Raw genomic sequence first — 25,656 nt, 5'->3', positions numbered from 1 at the left:
AAACTATGACTTAATTTTGTCATCCTTGATGATTGAATTAATGTACATATTATTTTCTATCTATGTTGTGTAGAAAATCGAATCAAATCAATCAACCTTCGTTCTCCTCTGCAGGTACAATTGGAAGACAACGGAGTGGACCGAGTGCAGGGTGGACATGTTGCTAAGCCAACAGGACCGCCGTCGTGGTAATCTAACGGGGCTGTGCGGGGGCGGAGTCCAGAACCGTGAGGTGTACTGTGTCCAGGCAACCAGCGCCGACCCCGCCTCCAGCGCGCTCAAGAGCAAAGAAGGTAACCTGACCAGCATGCAACTGTCCTTTATCCCCAATGTGTAATCGTTCTCCCATTCTGATAACTCATGCCCCTCCCCCATACTAGGTCATCTCTCTCACCAGGCGCGTGTCTATAGAAAGCCCATACCCATTGTGTATCTTTAGTTCCCTCCCATACTGCTGCCTTGTCTCATTGTACAGATCTCTTCCACCTTGTGCACTGGAGACTGAGCACTTTTGCTAAGGCCGCACTCATGCAGTCTGACAAGAACAGCGTGAAATGAGAATGTGAACTGTGCTAACGTGCCCTTACGCAACAGCAATAAATTAAATGGGATACCCTGGGCAGCCAAAATGCATGCACTAACGGTGCAGAGAATAGAAATAGCATTGAGGAATGTGTTTCCCCAACCAGGGTCTTTGGAGATCCTAGAAGCCTTTCACGTTACAAAAATGGTGCATCCACTGTGAAGAAAATTCTCTACAAAAGTGTCTTACACGAGTGGTAGTAGATATCATTGGTTGCATCCCAAATGGCACCCTATTTCCTATATAGTGCACTACTTTTGACCAGCGCCTACAGTGTTATAGTCAAAAGTAGTGCACTACGTAGGGAATATGGTGCCATTTGGTACGCAGCCATTGACTGCCTTTGACCCAGAATCCCCCTAACAAATGTCAACATGACAGGACAGCATATCCACACAGTCAGCAGCAGCAGAATTAACTCTCTAGTAACTGTGTTCCCAGATAATGTATTAAAACTGTCATCACTCCCTTGGTAATGTTACACACACACACACATGCATGCACAAGCACGTGCACACACATGCACGCTCACACACACACGCGCGCGCCCGTGCACACACACCAGGCGGTAATTTATAAACTCCAACTGAATCAACTCCAACTGAATCATCAAGTTTGCTGACGACACAACAGTGGTAGGCCTGATTACCAATAACGATTGTCACAAGCCGGGCTAGAAACTCCGGTCTCAGATGTGGAGAGCTGGGGGTACTACCCCTTAGCCACAGAGGAGGTGTTGTAGGACCCAAATGAAACACCCAAGGCAATACTCCAGGCAAGTAGATTTAATGTTCCAAAACAGGAGGCAAAACAAAACAACTCCACGAGGGGAGAAAAACAAACTAAAGATAACTTTGAACAACTTACTAGGACTGACACGGTGGGACAAAGCAGGAGACACATAGTCAGGACGCAATAACCAAGTGAGAAACAAGGGGAAAACACACAGCTAAAATACACAAGGGGAAACAAGGCACAGGTGACCTGGATCAAGCTAATTAGGACACATGAGGAAGAACTAAGGCAGAGGGGAACACAGATGACCTCTAGAGGCCCGGAGACAAACAGGAGGCAGGAAGCTGACACACACGAGGAAGAACTAAGGCAGAGGGGAACACAGATGACCTCTAGAGGCCCGGAGACAAACAGGAGGCAGGAAGCTGACAACGATGAGACAGCCTACAGGGAGGAGGTGATATTGCCAGGGCAATAACCTCTCCCCAACGTCAACAAAACCAAGGAGCTGATCATGGACTACAGGAGACAGAGGAGGGAGCACCACATCGGAGAGGGTCAAAAGCTTCAAGTTCCTTGGTGTGCACATCACTGATGACCTGAAATGGTCTCATCACATCGACACCGTGGTGAAGAAGGCACAACAGCGCCTCTTCAACCTCAGGCGGCTAAAGAAATTCGGCATGACCCCTAAGACCCTCACAAACTTCTACAGATGCATCATTGACAGCATTCTGTCGGGCTGCATCACTGCCTGGTACGGCAACTACACCATCCTCAACCGCATGGCTCTTCAGAGGGTTGTAAGGTCAGCCCAACACACCATCTGGGGACGCTGCCTGCCCTCCAGGACATCTATAGCACTCAGTGTCAAAAGGAAGCCCAAGAAGATCATCAAGGACCTCAGCCACCCAGGCCACAGTCTGTACACACTGCTACCATCTAGCAGACAGAGACGGTATGGAGGCATTAGAGCCGGGACAGAGAGACTGAGAAACAGCTTCTATCACCAGGCCATCAGACTGTTGAACAGCCATCACTAGCCGGCTACCTGCCCGGTACTCTGTCCTGCACCTTAGAGAATTTTTTGCACACATACTCCCACTCACTCACTCACTCACACACACACACACACACACCTCATACACATGCAGACTCATGCACTCACATAAACACTCACACACACACATACAGCCAAAACTGTTGAGTGTACAAAACATTTTTCCATGACATAGACTGACCAGGTGAATCCAGGTGAAAGCTATGATCCCTTATTGATGTCACTTGTTAAATCCACTTCAATCAGTGTAGATGAAGGGGAGCTAAATTTAGCTGGGGAGGTTTGAGCCCTGAGTTCTGACTCGACTTGTGCACACACCCAAAATCATCTAATATTTTCTGGCTCTGCACACACACACACATGCATGCACACACACACACACACACACACAGACACTTTAGCACCAATGTGTGAAGTGGAACGGGATATGAGGATGTCTTTATTCCACATTACATCTGGAGCCGGGTTGAATATGTAAATATGAGTGGATGGGGAGGGAAAGATTAAGGGAGGGAGGGAGAGGAAGGAACCGAGGCAGAGAGGAGAACAATGCAAGGAGGGAGAGAGAGAGAGAGAGAGAGAGAGAGAGAGAGAGAGAGAGAGAGAGAGAGAGAGAGCGCAGTGGTGCGATATGAAATATGAGTGTGGGGTAAAGTAGGTAACACTACTTAGTCAGTTAATATGTAAGTGAAGGTAGCTGGTAGCGAGCCCATATTTATCCAGCGCTGCCACACTAACTCCCAGACAGACCATCTGGTCAGGGGGCTCAACTGGCCACCGCTCAAATAAATGATTAAAATGATTCCAGCTGCTCTCAGACAGTCAGACAGAGGAGGCACTTTGCTAAAGAAAAAATGTGAACCGCAACTTTATTGATTTTTCTAATCTTGTGAGCGTCTTGTATTTGGAAGTGACAGGGTTTGCTAGATGACACAAGTGATGGTGACAGTTGCAGAGAAGGAGTGGGAGTGGGAGAAGGACAGATAGAGAGGGAGAGTTGGAGGTAGGGAAGCACAGCAAGCCCACCTGCCGTAACACATATTTTCCTTTCAATCCTTTCCTGTCTGCTCTATGGCACAATTACAACTCCCCCATCCACTTTTGGTATTCCCTTACTCATTCTCCAGTCTCCTCTCTCGATCTCCTTCTCAATCATCTCTCTTGTCTTCAAAACCAAACATTACACACCTGGAACCTAAATCAAATACACAGTTCTGGGTCATTATAGGGATCTACACAGAATTGCTCTCATCTCGGGCAATTTACTGCTGAATCTATAAAGCATTATACACATATCTCCATCTCAGCTGTAACAATTGCGGGTTTCCTTGCGGACACTGAAGCCTGGATGGAGAGCTAAATCTTCAGTCTGATTTAAGCTGATGTATACTTGTTTTTTGCTTTCAACAATGATGTTTTATTCCCTATGCGACATGACTGAGGCTGGATAGTTTTGTGTGTGTGTGTGTGATTAGTCATTTAGGCTTGTCACTTTCCTGTATGTGTATGCATTCTCATTCCATTTACATAGGAAATAAGCTTTATTCGGACACAAAACTCACTCATTCAATCATTCTGGGGATTACAGTTGGCTTCAACAGACCTATGTTATGATTGCCAAAATGCTGCTGAAATGAAGTGTGGATTTATTAAACTATTCCATGGGGGGGTCAGATATGGACAACAGGGAAAAGCAGCTGTTTCAATTTCTGTCTACTACCAGTTACTGGAGGCAGAGAAAGAGGGCGGAATTGAGAGCGAGAGGAAGGAAGGGTGCAGGAAGGCAGTAAATCTGATGTTACTGTAGTTATTGGCTTTGATGGTCATCAGTTCTAGCCAGCTCTGTTCTGTTTGGTTAAAATCAATATGGAGCCTTATTAGAGGGCCCATGGAGACATTCTGTAGCTAGCAGTAGAATGGCTGGCTGTGTGATGCCATCCGGAAGTAGAGTTAATGATGATGGCAAGGGGTGACAGGGAGAGGAGGAGAGGGGTGAGGCACAGGTGTCTGCCTGGGATTGGAGGTCCTAGTTTGGCCCCAGGAACCCCTGTGTGGTGTGTGTGTGTGAGGGTGGGTAGAGTAAAGACAAGACCATCTGGCAGGAGAGAGAGCGAGAGACCCATGTGGCACCTCAACCAAGGTCACCCAGCACGGAGACGTTCATTAATCAGCCTTTGTTATAATGGCAAAGAGGATGAGAAAATACAGTAGCTACTTCAGTCTGCACACACACATACACATACACACACACACACACATTAGATACTTTATATTGACTAGGAGAGTGGGGCAGAAAGGTCCATTGTCTACCAAAATAGCCATGCAGCATAGAGGAGACGTAGCCACTTGTAAAATGGCTTTGATGAAAATGGGCTGGTGAACCGTGCAATTATGTGGCGGGACAAGTAAACATGTGGCATCATTATTGTTTCCAGTTGTCACGTTGTTTAATGATTAGAAGACTGGCGCAGGAATACGTATTAGGGGTTTTATTTACTCCACCCAACACAAACACGTGTATATATATACCAAAAAGTGTTACAGGAGTGGGTCGCAGTTCCGGAGCGACCCACTAGGTGTCATCCTCCGACAACCTTAGGCACCTCCTCACTCACAGTCGGGACTAATCATCATCCTATTGGTGTCACCTGTGTCTATCGGTTCACCTGTGTATTTATGCCCTCACTTCCCTGCGTTCCCTTGCTCAGTTTTCTCTGCTAGTTTCTCTATGTCCAGCAGTACTACTCAGTGTCTGATTGGAGAGCTATGTACAGGTACTTGAGAAGTGTTCTCCCTGTTTCGTTATTTGTTTCAGTCTTAGGTAGTATTTCGTATTTTGGCTGTCAGCCGGTTTTTGGAGACTTATTTGCTCTGCCTTTCTTTTATCATGATAAGTCCGTTATTTTGTATTTTGGCTTCGGGACCACCAGTAAAGATCCTTGTTTCACCATCTCTGCCTACTGTATGTCCTGGGTCACACCTCACCCCTTACAAAGGGATGTAACCCAAACAAAGAGCGAGGTGTAACCTCTACACAATACACGGTACTCACAAGACCAACGGACATGGGACACAGAGGGCACATATATACACATACTAATCAGGGGGAATGGGAACCAGGTGTGCTTAATGAGACAAGACAGTCCGGGGTTGGTGGTAATGAACCAAATCAGTGACACCTAGAAAGCCAGTGACGTAGACCTCCAGAGCTGGTGAACGGAATGAGCAGCAGTACTGGGGGGATCCGTGACACCAGTCATTACCGTTTCCAGTCATGATCATTTCCAGTATAATTGCACAGTACTGCGGACTGTGCAATTATAATAATAATAATAATAATTTGGTGAGTGCTTATATTTGTCCTATTTCACACATGTACAAATGATGTTGCGTGACGAGTGAACATGTTGCATCATTATCGTTTCCAGTCAGTATTGTTAACGCCAGACAAGTGCACACACACACACACACACACACACACACACACACACAATACTTACTGGAAACGATAATGATGCCACATGTTTACTCGTCACGCAACATCATTTGTACATGTGTGAAATAGGACAAATATAAGCACTCACCACATTATTTGTATTACTTCATAGGCTTGTCTGTGCCAATGGCCTTCTTAAGTGGCGTAAGTAAGCATCCATTCAATACACTTTAAAGCTTACGCATATGTAGCCTACTCCCCTTGATTGTACCTATTCAGCTACCGTTGCCAGAGGGATTTTATAATTACTAAAATAAATTAGTACGCTGCGCAGATTGAAAAAAATGTATAATCACTTGACAGGCACGCACCACGCACGTACATACACACACACACATTTTAACAGACACTATTAAAAGGACACACCTTTGGCAAAGTGGAGGAAATTTGCATGTGAATGAGTCAGACTCAGGCTTCAGTCAAAGCATGGTGATGGAGCGGTGGGAATGATTAATCAGAGCAGTGACCTTGTAGAGGGTCACCTACGGCTCATTGATTTATCCACCGTGTGTGTTTGTGTGTGTGTGTGTGTGTGTGTGTGTGTGTGTGTGTGTGTGTGTGTGTGTGTGTGTGTGTGTGTGTGTGTGTGTGTGTGTGTGTGTGTGTGTGTGTGTGTGTGTGTGTGTGTGTGTGTGTGTGTGTGTGTGTGTGTTTGTGTCATTGAGCAGCACTAGGCCTCCCCTGAGCCTGATCTGCCGTTTGGGGATAGAGAGCGAAAAAAAGCCTTTGTTGTTTCAAACTAGACTGGATTTAGCAGGATGATTAATACATGAAAGGCCATACTGTTTACCAAATGTTTTCTTGGATTTGAGATAGTGTGAGGGTAGGAATATTCATTACTATGAACTGCCCTGTGGGGTTTTAGTTGGTGTGAGTTTTATTCATGACTGGTGGAACGATTCATGATTCGTTGTCATCCATTAGCCTGAAGTTTTATCCCACTACACAGATGGAGAGAGACAGGCTAAAAGTACAATAGTTAGATCCACAGTGACAGTAATAACAGATAGAACTCAGTCTGTAAAGTATATTAAATGTATGTGGATAGTCTCTAAATGCATATCACTACACTACCTAGCTTTCATGTTTTTATATGTCTTCATACTTGTAAACAGTGATCTATGCCTAGCCTTGCGCCCAACATGAACCATTAATGCCACATCCCTGCCCTGTTCTGACATCATGTCTCTGTGTATCGCTCTGTGTTTCCAGCCTCCAGGCCCGTTGACGGTGACCTGTGCCTCAGCCCGCCCCCCAACACCACCCAGCTGTGCCACATCCCCTGTCCTGTGGAGTGTGACGTGTCCTCCTGGAGTGCCTGGGGACCCTGCACCTTTGAGAACTGCCTGGACACAGCTGCCAAGAAAGGTGGGTGGAGCACAGCTCTAATGACAGTTATGCCTAAGCTTTGTGGGATAACACAGTCTTGACTTTGATACCCATTCAGTCACATAGATGGCCATCTTGAAATGATGGCATTGGAACACCACACACTGGGTGTAACATAGTAATAGCTATACTTTAGTAATGATGAATGTGATTTTTTTTTTTTTTTGATTACTCCTGGCTGGGATACAGCACCCAAGACACTATATCTTTGGTGTTGAGCAAGACATCTTTTTCGTCTAGAGACTCAGGTTCGAACCCGGTCGATCACATAGGTAGCCATCTTGAAAATGAAACAGGCATTGGTTACACTGTCAATAGCAGGTCTTATTTATAATTGTGTCCTCAGTCTGTATCCATCCATCAGTCACTTCACCAGTAACAATAAACTGATAACATGATTTGAGAGCTTAAGCTGTGTTCAGTCTGGTATATGTACGCAACACTACTCCAGAATCCATCTTTATTTGTGTTGCATTCAGCTAAATGTTGAGTTATGATATGTATTGAGTCTCAATATTGATTTTCTTTATCCTCTTGGCAATCCTCTTGGCAAGCCCCTGGAACATAAACATAAATTGGAGTTATAGCGTGGTTCAAAACGGTAGAATATAGATATAAAAAACACTGTAGGTGAGAAAGCAATCATTGTTGCATTTAAAATAAAATATCTGTTACAGTAGTATTAGAAAAATATGTAAAAAAAAAAAAGTGTGAAACATCACAGCTTCCATATAGAGCACAGGTGTATACAGTATAAGCAATATGTTGATATTGACCTCTCTCCTACAACCAATACCATGTCTACAGTACAATAGCGTGGGTTGCCATCTCATTCCCCTCATTCTACTCTTCCTCTGACAAAGACTAAACAGGAGATAAATAGAAGAGAGACAGAGAAAGACAGAGATATCGAGAGGGATGCTATAGGGAGGGCGGAGGAGGGTGGAGGTGTCTCTACGCCCTTTTTGTTAACAGCTATTCCAACAGTAGGGGCTGAAACACACACAAACACACACACACACACACACAGACATGCTGGCTGGCTCACAAACACACACACACACACACACACACACACACACACACACACACACACACACACACACACACACACACACACACACACACACACACACACACACACACACACACACACACACAGACATGCTGGCTGGCTGGCTGGCTGCTCAGACCTTAATTATCCCTGGTACAGGAACAGAATGGCAGCAGCAGCCCCCTCCATCAACTCCACTATGGTGACTAATGCATATTGACTCTACCCTAATGAAGCATCTCAAATGGAAGGGAAGCCTAGAAATTGTCTCCCATGCATCTTAATGATGAATTCACTCTTGCGCACGTCTTAATCTCTCTCTCTTATTTTCTTTCTTTCTCTCTCTCTCTCTCTCTCGCTCTCGTCCCACTACACGCTCGTCTCGCATCTCACACTACTGTATCTCATAAAGTACACACACAACCTTGACTGGATGAGTGTGTGTGTGTTTGTACACCCTGGCTCTCATTAGTCAAGAGAAGTAGACTCTCAGACATTTCTCTGGACACTTGTTTATCCCTGTAACAACGAACTCCATACAACATCAACATGCCCTGATCTCCCAGCCTTCATTCAATCAACGTTTGTCGCTCTTTGTGGTGGCTGTCCAAATGGACTGTGCACACACACTGTGATTGTATCTATCTACCAATATTTGATGGATTCTAGTAACATACTGCACCGTTAATGGGAGATACGTTTTCAAAATAATGGCTGGTTTCTTAGATACGTTCGTCTCAGCCACGGCCTTTGAGATGTTGCAACACCATACCGTATTGGAGAAGTCATTATAGCCTACACATACTTCTCCATCAGTATGTTTATCTGTGCAAAGAGCCCCCAGGCTCTGACAGGGTGGAAAGGCCTCAGTCAATCTGTTCACCTTGCTTTCCTTTACTGTGGTTCGACAGACAGTAGTGATATTAGATTTACATAACCTGGCTGGACCCCTATCCATTCCCCCTCTATAACACCCCCCTCCCCCCGCCCTTCAACTTTCCTAAACCCTCCACCTCTCCTCTCCTCTTACACTTCTCTTCACACTCTCCCCAACCTTTTCCTGTTAAACTCTCCACCTCAACCCTGACATCTGACAACACACCTCCATCTTCCAGCCGGCCCTCCTCATTAAATAGAGGGTTCGGGGAAGAATAGGAAAGAATCCGAAATAATCCGAAGAACGCGAGAGTCAGCCATCATCCACCTGAGTCCTCCAGTCCTGCTGGCTCCCCCATGCTCCTTTCTTATCAGGCTGGAGCAGCAGTGGGGATTAGGCCCTGGGGCTGGGGGCAGGCTGACTTGGGGCTGGGCAGGCAGGGGTTAACATAACACAAACACACACACATATGTAGGTGCAGGCACACAAGGCACACACACACACACACACACACACACACACCTCCCGGGCCCCAGCCATCACCACTTCCATGTCCTTGAGCAAAGACAGGGGAAAGCCCTCAGACTTGGAAAAACAAATATTATGAAGGTATTAATGGATTGCTGCATCCATTAGTACATGAGTCACTTTGGGTAAAAGCCTGGCTTAATGAGGAGAGAACAATAATTGTGATGAGTGTGATGGAAAGGAGTCAGGCGCAGGAGGGTAATCACCGAATACAGAGTTTATTCCTTCGTAGACACACAAATGCGCTCAAATAGCGCTCAACGAAACAGGCACAGGGGAAACTATCATCTCTGGCAAATACACTGTAACAGATATCCAATAATACATAGGCACAGGGGAATATCTACCCTGGCAACAATATGTAACGTGTAGCTCCACCGAGCTCCACTACTCTCACAAATAACAATCACCAACAAGGACAAGGGGGCAGAGGGAACACTTATACACAGACTAATGAGGGGATTAGGACCAGGTGTGTGTGATTGACAAGACAAGACAAATGTGATGATGATTGGGGCGGCAGTGGTTAGTAAGCCGGTGACGACGAACGCCGAAGCCTGCCCAAACAAGGAGGGGAGGCAGCCTTGGCCGAAGTCGGGACAATAACAGTCATAATGGGAAGCTGTTTCTCTAATGTCTGTCATCTTCTGGAGCTTAGCGGTCCTGCCGTGTTAAAGAAATAAATGCTATATTACGGTTATCATCAAAGACACAATGTGACTGTAGCATAGTAGAGGGAAGTTCATGTACCGAAGTTAGACATTAAGTTGTGACTCCATGAAAATCATGTTTAGCTACCCTGAAAAGCGCTACCACAAAGGGGGAGGTTGGTGATGAGGGAGGCCCTGAAAAGCGCTACCACAAAGGGGGAGGTTGGTGATGAGGGAGGCCCTGAAAAGTGCTACCACAGAGGGGGTGGTTGGTGATGAGGGAGGCCCTGAAAGGTGCTACCACAGAGGGGGAAGTTGGTGATGAGGGAGGCCCTGAAAGTTGCCACCACAGAGGGCGAGGTTGGTCATGAGTGAGGGGGTCGTGTGTGAAAGTCTGTTAGTTCCTGCTGTTTAAAAAAATTATGAAAAGGTGACCTGTATGTTGCAAAACTATACTTTATTGAAATGTTATTTGGGATAGTAGAAGCAGATCGTGGAATGGTATAATTATACAGCTATGTATGGTTCCATGGCAGCACCAGTATACCTATTTTCCTGTCTTTTCTTACCAGGGTTCAAACTGAGGAAGAGGAGAATCGTCAATGAGCCGACGGGAGGAACAGGAAGCTGCCCTCACTTGGTGGAGGCCATACCATGTGACGAACCCAGCTGCTATGATTGGCTGCTTGTGAAGCTGGAGAAGTGTATCCCGGACAATGAGAGAGAGTGTGGACCGGGCACCCAGATACCACAAGTGCAGTGTGTCAACAGTGATGGTAAGGAGAGAGAGAGAGAGAGAGAGAGAGAGAGAGAGAGAGAGAGAGAGAGAGAGAGAGAGAGAGAGAGAGAGAGAGAGAGAGAGAGAGAGAGAGAGAGAGAGAGAGAGAGAGAGAGAGAGAGAGAGAGAGAGAGAGAGAGAGAGAGAGAGAGAGAGAGAGAGAGAGAGAGAGAGAGAGAGAGAATAGAGTGTCTTTATTGTATCGGTGTGTTAATTACCATGTAACAGTTAATATTCATGGTTTGTTCAGTTGTGTTACAATATGTTTTGGGTGAATTGGAGCTCAGAGACTCATATTGTTTTGGGCTTTAGCTTTATTGCCTTGAACTGTGCCTGCAGGGGTTCGGCCGTAAACTATGCCCAACAGTCTGTTTGTGTGTTTGTTAGCCTTGGACCGCAGCCCAACAGGGTAATTGCTGTTTCTGTAGCAATCTTGTTTTATGGATATTTCTTTCTTTCTCTATTGTTTGTCTAGTCCTAAGATTGCAGAGCTATGGAGGCTTGTGTGTATGTGCACGTGTGCGTGCGTGTACATGTGTTTATGTGTGTGTGCTCCAGCATGTGCGTGTGTGTGTCTGCGTAAGCGTGCCTGTGTGTGTGTGTGTGTGTGTGTGTAAAGCTTTGTGCTAAAGGGTTTGACTGCAGCCACACCAGCCACAGCGTGCTGCCTGATATCCCATGGGGCCGAGGGGCCAGGCACGAGCCACTGCTGGTCGTAATTGTGCTGGCTGAGACACACAGAGAGCTGTGCTGGCACTGCCAGAGGAGGGACACACACACACACGCACACACACACACACACATACACACACACACACACACACATGGACAGAGCTAGATATACAGCACTTGCTAATTCATGTTCTCTCCAAAAGAAACTTGAATACTGAGACAGAATTCAGTTAGCATGTGAGAGTAAATGAAACAATAACCATAGTGCTTGTTGCTTTTGGCAAGCACAGTGATATTGGCTTGTAGTACTGAAGTGGTCCACCATTTGAAGACTGAAGAGAACAGCTTGATCTGGTTGGTTTGTGTGGTCTAATAGTCAAATAGGGCACAAATTGAAATCATTGTCTCAAATCATTGTGCCAAACCAAGACACTAAAGTCAAAGAGACGCAAAACTCCGCAATCCCCTTGTCACACAGATTGCATTATTCTCCAAGCGTGTCTGACACAGAGCAAACATTTGTTATGGCATGTGTAATAGGAAGCAGTGCACCTGGGAGGAGTGTAACTGATGCATTTTTTATGTGGTTTGGGAGGTGAGAGTTTTAGTCAGGGAAGACCGAAGGGGCCTTGTGTTTTAATCGGGGAAGACCGAAGGGGCCTTGTGTTTTAGTCAGGGAAGACCAAAGTGGCCTTGTGTTTAAGAGACAGAGTTTAATCTCAATAATTGAATTCACCCTAATTTAATTAAGTTCAGAATAATGGAGAAAATAAGCATAGCTGACTTGAGAATTTAACAATAAAAATGATTAGGAGTGTGAGTTTTAGTATGGATGAATACAGGTGTAATTCACCTGTAAAGTACCTTAATAGATTCAATATATCTGAAATAGTTCACCTTAGTTTAAGATGATTAAATAACCCACCAATTAATAAAAGGGGACAGAAATGAGAAATGTAAATGGCTTGCCTTCACACTTTATTAATGATTCAATTAGGGACCGTGTATTGTAATTGTATTTTACATCCTGGGAATTTTCTGTTCTCTCTCGTTCGACTAAGATTCACCGTATGAATATAGCAATTATCAGAAGATTCGTGAACCATAGCACACTGCCTGCTAATGATCACCCTAGGGAGTGTGAGTGTGTGTGTGTGTCTGTGTCTGTGTGTGTTGGTACTTCTCAACCAGTTCTCATATTATAACAATAATCAAGGTCCCATTCACATCAGCCAGAGCTTCGTGCTGCCTGCACCAGGCTGTTGCCGTGATGATGACGATGGTGAAAGGCATATTAGTCTAATAGTCTGTTCTTTTCAGAGGAGGAGAATATCTATATCGTATGTTGAAAGATTTATGGTACAAGATGAATACTATTAGGAGTGAGAAAGGGAGATAACTTTTTACATAAGGTAGTAATATTGATGAGATGAAACACTAACACTAGTCTCTCTCAACCACCCTCTCTGCTCACAGCTTTCTCTCTCAACCTCCCTCTCTGCTCACAGCTTTCTCTCTCAACCACCCTCTCTGCTCACAGCTTTCTCTCTCAACCACCCTCTCTGCTCACAGCTTTCTCTCTCAACCACCCTCTCTGCTCACAGCTTTCTCTCTCAACCTCCCTCTCTGCTCACAGCTTTCTCTCTCAACCACCCTCTCTGCTCACAGCTTTCTCTCTCAACCTCCCTCTCTGCTCACAGCTTTCTCTCTCAACCACCCTCTCTGCTCACAGCTTTCTCTCTCAACCACCCTCTCTGCTCACAGCTTTCTCTCTCTACCACCCTCTCTGCTCACAGCTTTCTCTCTACCACCCTCTCTGCTCACAGCTTTCTCTCTCAACCACCCTCTCTGCTCACAGCTTTCTCTCTCAACCACCCTCTCTGCTCACAGCTTTCTCTCTCAACCACCCTCTCTGCTCACAGCTTTCTCTCTCAACCACCCTCTCTGCTCACAGCTTTCTCTCTCAACCACCCTCTCTGCTCACAGCTTTCTCTCTCAACCACCCTCTCTGCTCACAGCTTTCTCTCTCTACCTCCCTCTTCAACTCACCACTCCCTATTTCCTAAATACTTTTCATGCCTTCCTACCTCCTTATTCTCACCGCTTTCTATTTCCCTCCATCCCTCCCTACAGACACAGTGTATTGTGTATATTGACCCATTTAGCTAGGTGGTGAACAAGCCCAGCCCAGGTAGACTTTCTGTCTACACCCTGGTTTCTTCATTCAAGGTGGCCTCCCCATCCCTTCTCCCCAGTTATAGAGACAACATGGCTGCTGGCTGCAGTGAGCTTGCTTTTACAGCAGCACCCTGTTGAATCAGATTTAGTTACTGGTAAATTAGATTACCTGGCGCTTCTCCACACAGTCGGTTCACATTTACCCTGCCTGTCTTTCACATTAGGGTGTTTGTGTGTGTGTGTGCATGTGTGTGCCTGTGTGCATGTGTGTTCCCCACCCGGATGGAATGAGGCAGGGTTGAATAGAGGATATGTCAAACGATGTCTGGTGCTTTTCCATTAAGACACAGTTCAGACCCAGCTAGAGGAGGAAGGGGGGGGGTTTCTGATGTGAGGTGTGTTGCCTCTTTGATCAGTTGGGTAGCTTGCAGAGCCGAGGACAGACAGCCGTAGCTGGTTGTTTCTCCTCTGTGGGTTTTGCTGAATTGATTTCTAGACACATGCTGGACAGAGAAAGGGAGGATGGGGGGAGGAGGGGGATTTCTGAGAGGTGAAGGATGGTTATGATTTTTAAGCTAGAATCCTTAGTTGCTACATCCATTTTTGGACTGGGTATTCATTAATTATGAATACCCACTGATTCTTGAAGAATACAAGGTATAGAGATGGGATGACACATGAATTTAGTTCAAGTGTCGTGCCACATCAGAACCCAAAATATAGGCTTGATTTACCCCATTGTGTGTAAACAATGTAAATGAAAAACAAACACTGTATAGCCTCAAAACATGACTAAAACTATCATTTTGATATCCTGGATGGTCAGTCCTTGCATCCATAGCGCTGTCTATCAGACTCATCCCTCAGCTTTTTCACAAAACAGAGGCAGGGTGCCTGCTTTCTTATGGTTTCAATTAAGGATTCTAGATTTAAGGGTCCATGATTCAATACATTTGTTGTTAATTTGTATTGCAAATAATTTTTTTGTCATTTAGCAGATGCTCTTATCCAGAGCGACTTACAGTTAGTGAGTGCATACATTTTTCATACTTCATCATCTACTTCTTGCAAGGCATGAACCTCTTGTTTTACCGTCTTGGGTGTCTATAGACATGTGTTTCCTACCTTGGAGTGCTAATGAATGAAGCCAGACAGCATTCAATGTTTTCACACAAAGATGTCACAAAAGGACAGTCAGTCAGAAGCCAGGAGAATAATCAGTCTCATACAAACACTTTAATGATTTCCTCTCCCAATCTATCGCATGGAGACTTCCATTCCATTCCACCACCACACAAACACACACACAAACACACACACACACACACACACACACACACACACACAGCGGCCCTCCCAGTCCCTCTTGACTGGACTCTATTGATCCTCTGTTGTCTGCTGCTGATGAAAATTGATTTGTTTCCCCCAAGGGGCTCCAGACATGTCATCAGACTGGCTGCTCCTCTGGTTCCTCCTGTCACTATGGGATTTTTATCACTGATACAGATAGGAGGGAGGGGACCATGAAAGAGAGATAGTATGGGCTGGAATACAATGGAGTGTGAAAAGGGCTTTCATTGATACGGAATAACCCACTGAGATGTGATAGGATGGGATAGGATAGAGCGAAGATAAGGCTAGGGTTGGAAGTTGAGATGGAAGTTGAGATGGAAGTTGAGATGGTATAGAGATGGGGTGAGGTATAGAGATGGGAAGAAGTATAGAGATGGGATGGGGTATAGAGATGGGATGAGGTATAGAGATTGGATGAGGTATAGAGATGGGATAGAGTACAGAGACGGGATGGGGTATAGCGATGGGATGAGGTATAGAAATGGGATGAGGAATAGAGATGGGATGGGGTATAGAGATGGGATGAGGTATAGAGATGGGATGAGGTATAGAGATGGGATGAGGTATAGAGATAGGATGAGGTATAGCGATGGGATGGGGTATAGAGATGGGATGAGGTATAGAGATGGGATGAGGTATAGAGATGGAATGAGATATAGAGATGGGATGAGGTATAGAGATGATATAATTATAGAGATGGGATGGGGTATAGAGATGGGATGGGGTATAGAGATGAGATGAGGTATAGAGATGGGATAAAGTATAGAGATGGGATGGGGTATAGAGATGAGATGGGGTATAGAGATGGGATGGGGTATAGAGATGGGATGAGGTGTAGAGATGGGTTGCGGTATAGAGATGGGATTGTGTATAGAGATGGGATAAAGTATAGAGATGGGAGGGGTATAGAGATGGGATGAGGTATAGAGATGGGATGAGGTATAGAGATGGGATGAGGTATAGAGTTGGGATGGGGTATAGAGATGGGATGAGGTATAGAGATGGGATGAGGTATAGAGATGGGTTGAGGTATAGAGATGGTATGGGGTACACAGATGGGATGGGGTATAGAGATGGGATGAGGTATAGAGATGGGATGAGGTATAGAGATGGGATGGGGTATAGAGATGGGATGAGGTATAGAGATGGGATGGGGTACAGAGATGGGATGGGGTATAGAGATGGGATGAAGTATAGAGATGGGATGAGGTATAGAGATGGGATGGGGTATAGAAGTGGGATGAGGTATAGAGATGGGATGAGGTATAGAGATGGGATGAGGTATAGAGATGGGATGAGGTATAGAGTTGGGATGGGGTATAGAGATGGGATGAGGTATAGAGATGGGATGAGGTATAGAGATGTGTTGAGGTATAGAGATGGGATGGGGTACAGAGATGGGATGGGGTATAGAGATGGGATGAGGTATAGAGATGGGATGAGGTATAGAGATGGGATGGGGTATAGAGATGGGATGAGGTATAGAGATGGGATGGGGTACAGAGATGGGATGGGGTATAGAGATGGGATGAAGTATAGAGATGGGATGAGGTATAGAGATGGGATGGGGTATAGAAGTGGGATGAGGTATAGAGATGGGATGAGGTATAGAGATGGGATGAGGTATAGAGATGGGATGAGGTATAGAGATGGGATGGGGTATAGAGATGGGATGAGGTATAGAGATGGGATGAGATATAGAGATGGGATGGGGTATAGAGATGGGATGGGGTATAGAGATGATATGAGGCATAGAGATGGGATGAGGTATAGATATGGGATGAGGTATGGAGATGGAATGAGGTATAGAGATGGGATGAGGTATAGAGATGGGATAAAGTATAGAGATGGGATAGGGTATAGAGATGGGATGGCGTATAGAGATGGGATGGGGTATAGAGATGGGATAAGGTGTAGAGATGGGATGAGGTATAGAGATGGGATGGAGTATAGAGATGGGATGAGGTATTGAGATGGGATGAGGTATTGAGATGGGATGGGGTATAGAGATGGGATGAGTTATTGAGATTGGATTGGGTATAGAGATGGGATGGGGTATAGAGATGAAATGAGGTATAGAGATGGGATGAGGTATAGAGATGGGATGAGGTATAGAGATGGGTTGAGGTATAGAGATGGGATGGGGTACACAGATGGGATGGGGTATAGAGATGGGATGAGGTATAGAGATGGGATGAGGTATAGAGATGGGATGGGGTATAGAGATGGGATGAGGTATAGAGATGGGATGGGGTACAGAGATGGGATGGGGTATAGAGATGGGATGAAGTATAGAGATGGGATGAGGTATAGAGATGGGATGGGGTATAGAAGTGGGATGAGGTATAGAGATGGGATGAGGTATAGAGATGGGATGAGGTATAGAGATGGGATGAGGTATAGAGATGAGATGAGGTATAGAGTTGGGATGGGGTATAGAGATGGGATGAGGTATAGAGATGGGATGAGGTATAGAGATGTGTTGAGGTATAGAGATGGGATGGGGTACAGAGATGGGATGGGGTATAGAGATGGGATGAGGTATAGAGATGGGATGAGGTGTAGAGATGGGATGGGGTATAGAGATGGGATGAGGTATAGAGATGGGATGGGGTACAGAGATGGGATGAGGTATAGAGATGGGATGAGGTATAGAGATGGGTTGAGGTATAGAGATGGGATGGGGTATAGAAGTGGGATGAGGTATAGAGATGGGATGAGGTATAGAGATGGGATGAGGTATAGAGATGGGATGAGATATAGAGATGGGATGGGGTATAGAGATGGGATGGGGTATAGAGATGATATGAGGCATAGAGATGGGATGAGGTATAGATATGGGATGAGGTATGGAGATGGAATGAGGTATAGAGATGGGATGAGGTATAGAGATGGGATAAAGTATAGAGATGGGATGGGGTATAGAGATGGGATGGCGTATAGAGATGGGATGGGGTATAGAGATGGGATAAGGTGTAGAGATGGGATGAGGTATAGAGATGGGATGGAGTATAGAGATGGGATGAGGTATTGAGATGGGATGAGGTATTGAGATGGGATGGGGTATAGAGATGGGATGAGTTATTGAGATTGGATTGGGTATAGAGATGGGATGGGGTATAGAGATGAAATGAGGTATAGAGATGGGATGAGGTATAGAGATGGGATGAGGTATAGAGATGGGATGAGGTATAGAGATGGGATGAGGTATAGAGATGGGATAAAGTATAGAGATGGGATGGGGTATAGAGATGGGATGGGGTATAGAGATGGGATGAGGTATAGATATGGGATGGTGTATAGAGATGGGATAAAGTACAGAGATGGGATGGGGTATAGAGATGGGATGGGGTATAGAGATGGGATGAGGTATAGAGATGGGATAAAGTATAGAGATGGGATCGGGTACAGAGATGGGATGGGGTATAGAGATGGGATGAGGTATAGAGATGGGATGAGGTATAGAGATGGGATAAAGTATAGAGATGGGATGGGGTATAGAGATGGGATGGGGTATAGAAATGGGATGAGGTATAGATATGGGATGGTGTATAGAGATGGGATAAAGTATAGAAAAGGGTTGGGTATAGGGATGGGATGGGGTATAGAGATGGGATGGAGTATAGAGATGGGATGGGGTATAGAGATGGTATGAGGTAATAGAGATGGATGGAGTATAGAGATGGGATGAGGTATTGAGATGGGATGAGGTATTGAGATGGGATGGGGTATAGAGATGGGATGAGTTATTGAGATGGGATGGGGTATAGAGATGGGATGGGGTATAGAGATGGGATGGGTATATAGTTGGGATGGGTATAGAGATGGGATGAGGTGTAGAGATGGGATGAGGTATAGAGATGGGATGAGGTATTGAGATGGTATGAGGTATAGAGATGGAATGAGGTATAGAGATGGGATGGGGTATAGAGATGGAGGGAGAGATGAAAGAAGGATGGGATGGGAATGGGGATTTGATGGGGTAAGGATAAGGGTGGGGGTTGTGGCCACATCCCACAGATTTAGATCAATACGGTGATGGTTCAGGATCCCACAATCACTATCTTTTATTCCCATCACTATAGATCATTAACCTGATACGTATAGGAGTGATCGACAAAAGAGGGATGGGGTGAGATGATGGAAGAGGTTAGGGTGGGGGTTTGACTGATACAGAGGGGCGACATCAGAGTAATGGGATGGGTTTGTATTTATTATGGATCTCCATTAGCTACTGCCAAGGCAGCAGCTACTCTTCCTGGGGTCCGGCAAAATTAAGGCAGTTATACATTTTAAAAACATTACAATACATTCATAACAGATTTCGCAACACATTAAGTGTGTGCCCTCACGCCTCTACTCTACTACCACATATTTATAACACAAAATCCATGTGTACATGTGTGTATAGTGTGTACGTTATCGTTTGTTTGTATACATGTGTCTATGTTGGTCATTACATTTTTTGATGCAAAAATGATATGCACATTTTAGCTCAATCTTTAAAAAAAACATTTAACATTTACCCGTTACTCATAAATGATTTGAAAGTATCTGTTAACAGGCTGTCAAATCAAATGAAGTAATTCCACAAGGCTATGAATCTGCAACTGATGCCTGATAAAAGCTAAATAAGTCTCTCCCTCTCCCCCTTCCTCTCTCTATCTCTATCTCTTAGCAGTGCTTAGTTCTGTTTTAGCTCTGGAGGAAACACTTTCATTCATGTTTGCAAACATCGAGAGGACCATACTACTTGCCATGTGCACAGCTGTCTCATCAGAGTTTTTATGCACATGGCACGCTACTGAACTTTATACATTTCCATTTGAGTAATTTAGCAGACGCTCTTATCCTGATTAGACCATTCACCTTAAGATACAGTAGCTCGGTGAGACAACAGCACATCACAATCGTATCAAGTACATTTTCCCTCAACAAAGTATTTATCAGCGAAGTCAGTGCTAGTGGGAAAAGGAATGTGCGCGAAGGGTACACTAAATTAGAAGGGTTGCAGCCACAGGGAGGGAAGCGTCTGTAAATACTACAGGGAGAGGAGCAAACAGGTATAGAAAACACACACATAGTTGCCAAGCTACAAAACAACAAAATGAGATCATCCGAAAATAATAATAAATCTGCATAATAACTCGGCAGAACGTTTTAGTTTTGGTGACAACACCGCTGTTTACAGCTGCTGCTGAAAATACAGGGGAGACTGAAGTACTAGCACTAAATGCCTAGCAGAGGTGAAAGACACACCTCCCAGCACTGATTGCTGATTACCTGGCAGAGGTGAAGAAAACACCCCCTACAATACAACACACTCCCAAATTAGCAACACTGTTGCACAAATAGGCTTGAGACAACGACAGTCACAAGTACTGGCCAATCAGGCAGTTCAAACACCAATGATTAGGTAGACTACTAGGGAAAAGAAGGCACTTAAATTCAACTGCCCTAACAAGACACTACCAACAGCTACTTATTGAATCAAAAAATATACTTGATATACTTGTTATACAGTACCATTCGTTCTGCCAGCTCCAATGGTGTTATGTATTAAGCATATGGAATATGTATGAGCAGTCTACACCAAGATACATTTTCACTGTAGATTGGAGGAATCTAAAAGTATACATTGGTAGAGGAAGTAGTATGTTTGTGTTAAAAGCCAATTAATAAAAATGTGCTTGTATGTCACGTGTTTTGTTCATTCATGAATCTCAAGACGCTTTTTCAAGACATTTGGACAGAACATCATGGTCCAGTGACGTGTGTGTGTGTGCGTTTGTGCGTGTGTCTGTGTGTGTGTGTGTGTGTGTGTGTGTGAGAAGATGACAATGACTCAGTATCTGTTGTCTTAATGTCTATGTAACTTGACACAGTTGGAGATACACAAGGTTTTATCCAGCTTGCTTATGCATTAGAGATGCAATAATTTGGATATGAGCACATTTTTCTTCCAAGTGCACTGTCAAAGTCATGAGTAAAAGACTAAACTAATGCCTCACTGCCTGAATTAGAATTTAAATGGGTGTAAATATCCACTTTTATTCATAGGTTCTTGCTTTGAAAGAAGTTGTAATTCCCCAGATTTGTTCCCTCATATCCAATGGTTCTCTAGTCTGCCTGCTTGTTTGTCTGAGAAAGCAACCAATATTTTATGCTGGTGTAAACATGCATTGTAATGCCCAGTGCCTATTTTCCCCTCAGACTTGGTGAACATGTGGACAAATGTTGTGTGTGGTTTGTGTTCTCTTATAAGCCGGGTGGTTTGAGCCCTGAATGCTGATTGGATTAAAGCTGTAGTATAGCAGAGCGCATACCACAAGTATTTTTTACTGTTCTAATTACGTTGGTAACCAGTTTATAATAGCAATAAGGCACCTTGGGCGTTTGTGGTATATGTCCAATTTGTGAACAGATGTGCCAGATCTGATTATGCGATTTTGTGTGTGATATCGGCACATGTACATTTTAGTCATTTATCCAGAGCCACTTACAGTTGTTAGTGAATGCATACGTATTTTTTAAATATATTTTTTCATACTGGCCCCCCGTGGGAAACGAACCCACATCCCTGCCGGCAAAACCCTCCCCTACCTTGGACGACGCTGGACCAATTGTGCACCGCCCATGGGTCTCCCGGTTGCGGCCGGCTGCGACAGAGCCTGGACTCGAACCAGGATCTCTAGTGGCACAGCTAGCACTGCGATGCAGTGCCTTAGACCACTGCGCCACTCGGGAGTCACACATGATGCTGACTGTGTATTGTATATGTATGTAACAAAGATGGTACTACTGCTAGCCTCATATACTGTGTCTCCTGTCTCCCTGTGCCTCCAGGTGAGTATGTAGACCGCCAACTATGCCGTGATGCCATCCTGCCCATGCCTGTCGTCTGTGAGGTGCCTTGCCCCAAGGACTGTGTCCTCAGTCCCTGGACCTCCTGGTCCCTGTGCTCACACACCTGCTCCGGGAAGAACACTGAGGGAAGACAGATGAGAGCACGCTCAGTACTGGCCTACAATGCTGGGGAAGGTGAGACCACAATCACACAACACACAGCGTCAGACCTGGTCCCAGATCTGTTTGTGTAGTAGAGCCAACTCCTATGGTTGTTGTCATGCCTAACATAGGAGTTGACCTATGGGAGTTGGCAAGACCACACTAACGTATCTGGGACCAGGCCACACAGCATCAGACCGGGGGTTCAAATAGTATCTGTTTTCTTTCAAGTATGTTGAGCGTTTGATGGAGCCTGCCAATAGTGCATGCCATATGGGCAGGGTTTGCACTTTTCTATTGGTTCTGTTGCACCAGATGAGCTCGATCAAAGTATTTGAAAGAAGATTTTTTTCCCCCATTTGATCCCAGTTCTGCACAGCATGCAGGAGAGTATCTGATATCTTATATGAGGCTGCTGAAGCAAGCATTTCACCATACCCTCAGTCTTTGCTCTGTCTCTCTTCTATGTTCCATGAGCCAAATTGTCAATATTTTATAAATTATTCTGTATGTTCCTCCTCCACAGCGACTGCTCAGGTTGTAGCCTGGGTTACTGTGATGCAGGGTAAGGTTCTGTGATGTGGCATAGTCACAAGGAATAACAAGCTTGGAAACTTTAGGATAGATGTCTGTACTACTCTCTGGAGCTACATTTTCAATGTTTAGGTTCAAAGCGTCTGAGTGTGAAGTGTGAAGTGCTTAGAGCCCTAGTGCTTAGTATTCTTTATAGCACCTTTCACAAATGTATGAATGGTAATACAAATGCATAACTTTGCATTTACCTTCCTTTAAGGTCTATCGCGGGTGCCCAAGGTTCCTGCACTCTTCGGTACTATCATTTCCTATACTCTTAGAATGCAGTGTTCCCATTGATGTAGTTATTCAGCTCTGTAGATGTTATAAGTAGATGTATGTAGTTGATATACTGTATGGCTACCTGGGTACCAATATATTTCCCTCACTGCCTAGTCAGCATAATTTCATGCCTGTACTATGTAAAACATTTACAGACTCTCAACAGTGCCGTGCTAGTAATGAGCATTCGTTAGTGTTAAGTGCTGCCTGATACCCTAAGGAGAGGAGACTGAAACCTTAAGGAGAGGAGACTGACACCCTAAGGAGACTGAAATCCTAAGGAGAGGCAACTGAAACCCTAATGAGAGGTGACTGAAACCCTAAGGAGAGGTGACTGAAATCCTAAGGAGAGGCAACTGAAACCCTAAGGAGAGCTGACTGAAATCCTAAGGAGAGGCAACTGAAACCCTAAGGAGAGCTGACTGAAACCCTAAGGAGAGGAGACTGACACCCTAAGGAGACTGAGATCCTAAGGAGAGGCAACTGAAACCCTAAGGAGAGGCGACTGAAACCCCAAGGAGTGGAGACTGAAACCCTAAGGAGAGAAGATTGAAACCCTAAGGAGAGGAGTCTGAAACCCTAAGGAGAGGAGACTGAAACCCTAAGAAGAGGCGACTGAAACCCCAAGGAGTGGAGACTGAAACCCTAAGGAGAGAAGATTGAAACCCTAAGGAGAGGAGTCTGAAACCCTAAGGAGAGGAGACTGTAACCCTAAGGAGAGGAGACTGAAACCTTAAGGAGAGGAGAAGTGTAGAAGGGGGAGTCTTGTCAGTAATGGAACAAGTGCCTCTGGGTTAGATTCTTACCGTCCAAGCTGCCAGTCACGCCCTGAGAACCCATCTCTATACAACCCACACTGAGCTGTGTCATCGCCTTGCAGTAGATTAGCATGTTGTAGCCCATTGTATAGCACTGCTACAGCTCTTGTTGATATCCTCCATTGGACCATAGCAAGACAGTGTCTGTGGCATATTCAAAATACCCACTCAGGAGAGAGACTTTCTACATTATGGATTTCTCTAAATGGATACTGATATGCTCTGGCATGGGGAGGATAGTCACGCTGTCATCACTGCAGAAACAGAATCAGGCTGAATGCCTCGCTTCATTTATTAGCCTTCCTACACCTCAGCAGACAGACACACTGTCCAGGATAAATCACAAGCGGTGTGTGCTGCGAGTTTGTGTGTGTGTCTGTGTGTGCGTGTGTCAGACGCCAGGTGTGGGCTGAGTGTAGCATGAAGTCCTACAAACTCAGCTCTACTAGCTATCTGCTATCACACATGCTGATTGAGGACCTCCCAATTCAGGCCCAAATCATAACTTGAGATCTGCGTAAATGAGGGATTGGTGTCAATTTGAGCCTTGTGCCAAAATTCAAGTGGTGTGATGATCTCAAGTTAGGCTCTCAGGGAGTAGAGAGAGCAGTTTACAGTCATTTGGAGAAAATAGCAGAATAGAAATGACTGGGTAATTCCATTTCAGGGAGAAGTGGGTTGAGCCTGTAGAGTATGCCTAAGTAATAATTACAACAGGCTATGTTAGGACACACTCTCATAATGAGACAAAGGATTAGCTGAGGTAGCCAAACCCACAAGTTACAGTTCAGTAAATAACAGCGGTATGGAGAGTTCGCCTTGTTTTACATGACGTGAAGGTTTCAGGGACGGTGTCTTAGAGAGCTCTGTGACATAATATGGAGGGAAAGGAGGTTCTTCATTGTTAAGGATGTAAGAAAAGATAACTCCCACACAATATCACCTCTGCATGATTTTTATGGTCAGAGACCTTCTACAGTCAAGGCAAACCACATTCATGTAACTGAGAGGTATCTCTTGCATTTGAATGTGATGTTTGTGTTTCTGCTTCCTCTTTGGGGTCTTTTTGATAACTGCTGTAGTGTTTTATAAATACAGTATATTTGATTGATTGACCATTTGGTTGTTGTGTGTTTGACAGGCGGGGTCCAGTGCCCCAACAGCATTGCTCTCCAGGAGGTGCGGAGCTGCAACGACCACCCTTGTACTGTGTACCACTGGCAGACAGGGCCCTGGGGACAGTGTATCGAGGACACCTCGGTCCCCCCTGCCAACTCCACAGGGGCCGGGGTCGGGGTCAGGGGAGGGGACTCCTCCTGCTCTGTGGGGATGCAGACGCGGAAGGTCATCTGTGTCCGGGTCAATGTGGGACAGGTGCCTCCCAAAAAGTAAGAGTCCTTCCTTCAAAATAAGAGTTCCTTTTTCAAAGTAAGAGTTATATCTTTAAAGTAAGAATTATAATAATACATGGTATTTACATAGTGCTTTTCAAAGACCCAAAGTCTTAGAGTATGAGTTCTTCCTTCAACGAGATGACTGAATACCAATATAAGTAGTATATGACTATAATATGTGTGTAACGTGATAGAGGAAATTAAATAAATTAAATGTGAGTAGAGCGG

General features: G+C 45.0%; 1 protein-coding gene across 1 annotated transcript in view; it reads left to right on the top strand.

The window, feature by feature from the left end:
• Positions 1-25,656, top strand: part of LOC121586575 (thrombospondin type-1 domain-containing protein 7A-like) — a 186,362-nt gene that overhangs the window by 90,291 nt on the left and 70,415 nt on the right. Inside the window, exons 5-10 of the mRNA XM_045226705.1 lie at positions 115-293; positions 7,087-7,242; positions 10,945-11,148; positions 22,200-22,394; positions 23,155-23,190; positions 25,176-25,422. Of these exons, the coding sequence (XP_045082640.1) occupies positions 115-293; positions 7,087-7,242; positions 10,945-11,148; positions 22,200-22,394; positions 23,155-23,190; positions 25,176-25,422 (1,017 nt within the window). The remainder of the gene's footprint in view (positions 1-114; positions 294-7,086; positions 7,243-10,944; positions 11,149-22,199; positions 22,395-23,154; positions 23,191-25,175; positions 25,423-25,656) is intronic.

This window comes from Coregonus clupeaformis, chromosome 17 (assembly GCF_020615455.1).
Source record: "Coregonus clupeaformis isolate EN_2021a chromosome 17, ASM2061545v1, whole genome shotgun sequence".
Taxonomy (NCBI): domain Eukaryota; kingdom Metazoa; phylum Chordata; class Actinopteri; order Salmoniformes; family Salmonidae; genus Coregonus; species Coregonus clupeaformis.
The sequence above is the reverse complement of the archived record's forward strand: the minus strand, read 5'-3'. Positions and strand labels throughout refer to the sequence as shown.